The sequence below is a fragment of the Sander vitreus genome, chromosome 17, assembly GCF_031162955.1.
Source record: "Sander vitreus isolate 19-12246 chromosome 17, sanVit1, whole genome shotgun sequence".
In the NCBI taxonomy this organism is placed as follows: Eukaryota; Metazoa; Chordata; class Actinopteri; order Perciformes; family Percidae; genus Sander; species Sander vitreus.
The window spans coordinates 22,908,603-22,916,222 of record NC_135871.1 but is presented as its reverse complement, the minus strand read 5'-3'; the positions used below and the strand labels follow the sequence as shown (position 1 = coordinate 22,916,222).

The following is a 7,620-nucleotide window of genomic DNA, read 5'->3' as shown; positions in this document are numbered from 1 at the left end:
AAAAAAGATCCCATAAACAAATGAAACTAGTCTAATAGGCACGCTTTTGTTTGAAAATTGGTTTCCTGGTCTCTATTCTAAATGTTAAATACCCCCTTTTAGTCTCTTTAGCGTGAGCATTTATTTACTAACACACACACACACACACACACACACACACACACACACACACACACACACACACACACACACACCGCCCATAGTATTTTATATTCAAGCTTTCAGACTTTGCACAAAATTGCCAAACATTCTATAAACATATCTAAACATCCTGGTCATCCCTGACACCAGACAGGACATGTCTTACACTTGTTGGAGGCAGTACAGTTTCAGTTGTCTTATTATAATAAAAGTCAGGTAGAAATCTGTCTTGGTGAAAGAAATGCAGATTTACAGTGTTGATGTCGCTTTTTATGACAGTCTCCACTTTCTAAAAGTCCTGCGGTGTCCCTGAGCCAAATAGCAGCCTCTGTCCTACTTTCTGTTGCTAAAGACATGACTGCAACACTCACAGACATTCGACGCGTATCACAGAGTTGCCTGCAGCAATACAGCGCCGTATTTACATGGGGAAATCCTAAGCGCTGCTTCTAAGCAGAAATCTTTGAGCAAGTGTTTCCACCAAAACCATAGTTCCCGCAACAGTGTCCTACAGCAAACCGGCCCTAGTCTGCAGCATAATTGGTTGGGGATTTAGATAGAAAGGGACTGCAGGAGAGAAAGCCTTTTTTTGGAGGGGGAAATGGTTCTCGTCCGAGGAAGAAAAGCTCTTTTCAGCGGGCCACAATGGGAGATTGGGACAGGGGAGGAGTCCCATCGTGATTAGCCCATTTAATGGCGCGTTTACTTAATTTCTGTATTCACTAGCAACGGTAAACAAAAGGGGAAATAGCACTCACATTTTTTAAGTGCTGCATGACGTTGACGTTTGCCAGAATTTGTGTATGAGGCAGTTACATAGGGCGATTTTACCTACATCACATAGATTTGAACCATGGGGTGTATTAATAAATTCAGAAAGGGGTAAAGTATGACATCTGGAAAATAAAATCTAAAACATTTTAATTACAGCATTCATTTGCGTTTCAGTTTACACCAATATGATGAATAGTCTCTAAAACCCGAGTCAACTCTGTTCCGGAAATAAAACCAAACTTATTTTGGGTGAGTTCAGCCTGCTGAGTGCTAACCTGGTATGGGAACGCATAAGCCATGATGAGCATTAATGCTTCCACAATCCAAATGATCCAATATGAACATGTGTTTAGCCACTTATCAGTGTCCTTATCCCTAATCGGATGGAGAGACAGACATCATGCAAAGAGGTATAGCAAATTGAATACTGTATTTGATTTAGAAATGAATGGTACATTAACATAATAACCACGCGAGAAAGAAACATTGAATGTAAGTATAGCGCTTTGAACGACCCTGGGGCGGCAGAGAGGAGATGAAGGGGGCAGCCTGTAGACTTGAATAAATGTAGAAATAACAAGCAATTTCACTTTTCATATATTTTTTTCTTTGCATAACTGTGACTGGTAACATATGTTGTACCCCCCCCCAAAAAAAACAAAACAACAAAAACGCCTAGAGCACTTCAGTTGTAAGTTTTGACAAATATTTTATGTAGGAACACCAAGTCAAGAAAAGTGAGGAAGGGATAGAAAAGAGGATGAGACGGGGGAGAGCAATAATTATGTACAAGCATATTTCTACACGTATATTACAGACCGGGAGAATGATCGCATCATTTGAGATATACATAATTCAATATAAAATTTTGAAAATAAAAATAAAAATCTTATACAGTCATGACGATTTCGTTCGACATTTTTTTTTTACCATGTACCCCACACAGGCAGTGACAGAAGTGTATTTAAAAAGGTGCTTACGACTTAAAATGATTGTCTGATGAACGCAAAAATAAAAACAGGATTGCATCTTGTCTGCATGGCGGCTGCTTCGCCGTCATCATCATCATCACCATCATCATCAGCACAAAAAACGGAGATGAGGGGAAAAAAAGAAGCGACGAACACCAAGACGATCTGTTTTTATTCCCTCTGATCGATGTTCCTGATGGAAAATCTTGCATTCAGGTTATTCTCCCTGATTACAAAATAAAAAATAAAATGACATCATGCAAGTAGTTTAGTAGTAGTGGTGGTGGTGGTGGTGGTGGTGGTGTGGGGGGTATGAAGAGGAGGGGGAGGCGTGGGTCCTTTGAAAGCGCTTTTTAATAAAAACGACGTGCTTTTATCTCTTTTTATTTTAATATTTATATCAATCGGTCCTTTTTTCATCCGCGATATTTCATAAGTCTTTTTTTCTTCCTCTCAGGTCCATTTTCCCTGTAAATATTTCTCTTTTTGTTTGTTTATGTGTGTTTTTATTTTCTTCTCCGTATCATACATCGCACTCCGAGTCGCTGGATGTGACGGACAGGATGGACGTCCCAGTATCAACTCTCTCTGTCATACTGGAAACGCTGGTGGTCGGACTGGCCGCGGTTGAAGGCGACTCTGCCGAGCTGTGAGGGGTGAGGCCGGCCTCTGACAGGGACCTCATACCGCTCGGTCCTATTGCTTGGTGTTGGAGCCTGGAGAAGAAAAGAAGCGAGGAGGGGAGGGAAAAAAGAAGGGAAAAAAATGAGTGAAATAGCAATTAGACCTGAGAATGTCCCCCTTCCCCTCCTCCTCCTGCAAAATAGGGGTTCCAACTCGCCTTTCTTTCCCCCTGCCGGCCCCAGCCATGCATGCATGCTTTTATCAAATAGCCAGCTTTCAGGGGACAAAACACAGCACCATTTAGACTACCAAATGTTGGAAGAAATGTAATGTTTTTTTTGTTGTGGGGGCGGATTCTACAAAAGTAGGCATCATCAACTTGCAAGTCAGCAATCTGGAAGTTAAATTATGTGGTATATCACTGCAGAAAAAAAACGCTTTAAAAACAACTTGATGTCTTTTATAAAAGCAGTTTGATGGCATTCTTTACAGCAACAGTCTGTAGCTATTCTGTTTTTATTCTGCTTGTAGCAGCATGCTCGTACATTTATTATTTTTCTTCAGTATTGCAGAGTTTTTATTATTCTTATTAAGCCCAATGACTGCAGTTTCATAAGCAAATTATTATTATTTGTTCAAATAAAATATAGGCCTTGATTCAAACGCAAAATGTCGTGAGGCTTTGACACAGATGTATTTCAGTCTGATGGAAATGGAAGTGCATGAATGAGTGACGTCGAGATCCAGGTTACTCCAATCATCCTAAATGTTTATCTCCAATCCACTCATGGTAATAACTCCGTCACAGCGAGATAATATCAGACTGGAAATATATCTATTCATTTAGCCAAAAGATTAGAATAGTGTTCATATGGCTTAGTACTCGCCGATGTATTTTCTAATCAATTATAGCATTTCAATGGAATGATATCACACTTAATGTTTTGAATACAGCCTCTTCAAATGCTTTTGGATACGCATGCTCATTTTAGTCAAGTAATATGAATAATATCTCTATTATCCTTTGAGATAATCTTCTCGACCAATACTAAGTAACATGTGATGTTAAAATAAATTATAAATGCACCATAGTAGGCTACATGATAAATGTAGCTATTTACGCTTTGTAGCTTTAATAAATCATAACATAGCTTCGGTAGCAAACACAATAATGTTTCAAATTAGTTGCAAAACATGACAATTTTAAATGTATTTAAAAGTGTAAATAAAACAATTTGACTTCTGGCTAAGTAAATATTAAGACTTATCCAGTCCTGTTTATTTTTTACTTTTTACTTTACTGATTACAAATAAGAGTTGTTTACACTATCATCATAATAATCATTTAAATAATGGTTATACTATGACTAAGTCCAGTAATGGTTTTATATTTATAATGTCAGCACTCTTTGTCATTTATTACAATGCTTTACGTAAAACATAAACAAGCTGTTTCTATTTTTTTAAACTGCGCAATAATCGCCTCGTCGGTTTAACAGGATTCTTGTTTGTGATTATATTATTATTATTGTTTTATTATTCAGAGTTATCTGAACACTAAACTTGAGTTTTAACTGTAATAGTGTTTGGTTCTGGTCTGATAATTCCACATTCTGTTCAAAATAACCGCAAAGTTAATTTACATATCTGGCGAAAATATTTTTAAAAGCTCTTCTAAATGAAAAACAAAAACATCTTGTATTTTTAAAAGACAGTTTGAGATATTCACAACAGCATAACTAGTGTTTTCGATGTCCATCCTGTATTCACTTCATAACAAAAATGTCGCTGCAGCCTGCTCCCTCCCTCCTCCTGCCAGACAGACTCGTCCTTTTCCTAGACAGTCTTTATCCGTAAACATGACTATATATTTTGTAAAATCTCCTCTTTGTCTTTTCAATTTATGCATTTTACACAAACTTTTGTACATTGCTATGTTTTGACAGTAAGGACAAAAATCACCAACCTGTTTTTTGCTGCCGCGGCTCTGTCTCGTTGCCTCCGGTTTTTAAACCAGTTTCCGACCTGTGTAGGAGTGAGTCCAGTGGCTTGAGCCAGTTCCCTTTTCTTGCTGGGGTTTGGATATGGGTCCTGAAGGTACCACTCCCTCAGCAGGCTCCGTGTCCGCTCTTTGAAACAGTGCGTCTTCTGCTCGCCGTCCCAGATGGTCCGAGGCAGCGGAAACTTCTTCCGCACCCGGTACTTATCGACCGGTCCGAGGGGACGACCGCGGAGCTTCTCGGCCTCCTGATAGTGCGCTTCCAGCCACATGGCCTGCAGTTTGCCGTGCGAGTCCTTGGTGAACTTGTGGTTCTCCAGGATGTGGTACAGGTCTCTGAAATTCCCCGTGTGGAACGCCACCACGGCCCGGGCGCGCAGGATGGACTCATGCTTGTTGATCGCCTCGCACGCTCCCGGAGCCACAGGCAGGGACCATAGGAAGCGGCCCAGCCGTTCGATGTCCCCGGTCTCCTCCAGCGTCTCACAGACGCTCGCCACCTGCTCCGGGGAAAAGTTGAGGGTCGGTAGCTGAAACATGGACAAGTCTTCTGGAGACCTGGTGGTGGGAGCGCTGTTCGCCAGGAGCACAGGGCGATCAGCGAAGTTTGGCAGGAAGAAATGGGAGGGATAAAGCTCTAAAGGGGATCTGAAAACCATGGAAATGACCTGAGAGAAAAAGAAAATTATCAAGAAAAAGGAAAAACCGAAAAAATACGGCCAGTAAAAAAGATTGAATGATTCAATGGCTATCGCCTAATGACACCAGCCTCATAATATCTCCCCCCTAAATCCGCCGTTGAGTGTAGCATTGAAACATTTTGTTTCCCTTTTCTATTGGTCTTCTTGGTGTCGTTGTAGCGTTGTCATGGCAGCCCTGCCAATCACTGTCAAGCGTGCCAATCATTAGCCAGTACGTAGCGCGAGGCTTTCACCACTTGTGCAGCACGCACGGGGGGTTATCAGAGTCTCCGATCTCCACAGCAACCCTCCCACCGCACCGCGCGCATCAGGCACAAGCCAATGCTCGCCTATCTGCTGAATGGAATGAGCAATTAGAGGGTGGAATATTATTGCGATCTTAACGAGGCTCGTTAAAGCTAAAGAAGATATGTAGACTGGAGATGCTTAGCAGAGTCGGGGAGGGAGGGAGGGAGGCAGAGGGAGCTTTAAAAGGGTGACAAATGGACAACCAATGACTGCAACTCCGGAATACACGTTTTGAAGCGAGTCAATTTGCACATTATTTTCGTACAGTTTTTCCTGTAGCTCTACTTTTTTTAATCTTTTTTTATCACTCCATTCATTTTTGTGTGAGGGAAATGGAAGGCGTTAGAGTCGTCTACGTATTTCCTTTTCATTTGTTATCACTTTTCCATTTTCTTGTTTTTTAAAAGATCAAAATATGACACAATCTTATAAGCTTTTGGCTTTTGCCGTGGATCCGTCGATGATTTAAAAAAAATATATATTGAATGACTTTACTCGGGCTCGCTGGTGTGTGTGGTCACTTTGTGTCTGGTGGGTGCTGGTCCGGTGTAGGCTGCAGTGTGATGCCGCTCCCCCTCCTGCTGTCCCCGGCCTTTGCTTCGGGACGCTGGGCGCAGCCCTGGCCCCAGCCCTGGCCCCCTGTCCGCTGACTCCTCCATCCAACACAATTTATTGTTCCAAATGAATATCGATGCACAGCGTTGTGTTGATTAAACAAAGATCATGGCGTTTCAGTTCGAAAACTAATTTGCCAATGGCATCCCCCTTTTAATGCCACCAGTTTATCACGAGGTTTTTGATAGTCCAGCTCTCTAATTAATACCATTAGTATTGGAGTTACAATCAAATGGCAACATGAAAGCTTATGGGGACATAAAAGCAGTATTTGATCTAGTGGTAAGGACATGATCAATGTCCACATTCAGTCACAGGATTCGGCTTATAGCAGTAGCCACGGCGGTGTGATTTTCATGTTTATGGCTAAAACGGCTTCATATTTAGACAAGGCTTATAGGGTGTTAAAATAGTGTGAGTTCACTCTAACACGAACAGTGCCCACATTGTGAAAGGGCCATGTACAAGGCGTAGCATCTAGACTCCGCTTAATCCGCCCTCAATAAAGCTGACATAATGATCCTAAGCCGCCTTTCTACAAAATCATTCAGGAATTCAAAACTTTTCCTTCCCTCCCTCCCTCAGATTTGCACATTCTCCGGGGCTGGCCAGATAGACCACCGACTTCAAGCTTGGAGGGACAGTGAGTAGACCGGCTCGACATGCATGCACAGTCAGTGCTAACTGTTTATGTTCACCGTTTCACCCTAGCTGACATACTTTAACAACTGCAGGTGCGAGCGTGCAATTACGCACGTTTGCGCACTTTTACGCATGTTTGTTTTGGGCGAAAGGGTACTTTAATTTCTGCATGCACATAGGTGCATGCGTGTTGTGCAAGTGTCTGTAGGTGTATGTGATACAGAGCAGGGGTTGTGATGATCCTGCAGGTTCAGGCGTTTGGTTTGTTCTTGTCTTTTGGGATTGTGTGCGTGCGCGCATGTGTGAGGGGGTAGGGTAGTATCTGATCAAACCTGTCCACTGCGCTGCTATATGAACCTCAAGAGAACCAATTCCAAGTGGCACTTGAATTGGTCCCGTTGGAAAGCTCTGTGGACTGGAAGTAAAGGATGGTATTTTCATGCTGGTGTTAAAACTAACCTCCTAGCCTATACCCCCCCCTTCTCTCTCTCTCTCTCTCTCACACACACACACACACACACACACACACACACACACACACACACACACACACACACACACATGCAGGCACGACCCCAAAATTAAGTTGAGAGTGCAGGCTTAGCAGCACTACTCCGAATATGCAAAGCCTCCTACCTGACTGGGTTCCTGGTGCACCAATTTAGGTGATCACCATTCAAGCCAAGGCTGCAGGTATTATCCAGCATTATGTTTTGGAAGAGCCTTGTTTAGGAGTAGCCCTTGCAGGCAATTCGGAAATCACTCTTAGAAAAGACTAGAGGTGAAATGTAAAACCTGAATGGGGATTGAGGGGGAAAAACAGTGCTAATTCACATTCTTTTACATGGCTTTTGTTTACGTTAAG

General features: G+C 42.2%; 1 protein-coding gene across 1 annotated transcript; it reads right to left on the bottom strand.

Annotated features, from left to right (window-relative positions):
• Positions 1-2,278: 2,278 nt before the first annotated feature.
• On the bottom strand, positions 2,279-5,291 carry six3a (SIX homeobox 3a). The gene is made up of 2 exons (XM_078273263.1): positions 4,477-5,291; positions 2,279-2,602 (listed from the first exon to the last, which is right to left on the bottom strand). Exons 1-2 carry the CDS (start codon positions 5,166-5,168, stop codon positions 2,410-2,412), a joined length of 885 nt encoding a protein of 294 aa, XP_078129389.1. The 5' UTR covers positions 5,169-5,291; the 3' UTR covers positions 2,279-2,409.
• Positions 5,292-7,620: the final 2,329 nt, after the last annotated feature.

Coding starts and splice junctions, on each gene's coding strand:
- six3a (XM_078273263.1), bottom strand. CDS start 5,168: ATGGTTTTCAGATCCCCTTTAGAGCTTTATCCCTCCCATTTCTTCCTG. Junction 2,603..4,476: donor GCCGCGGCAGCAAAAAACAG/GTTGGTGATTTT, acceptor TTTCTTCTCCAG/GCTCCAACACCAAGCAATAG.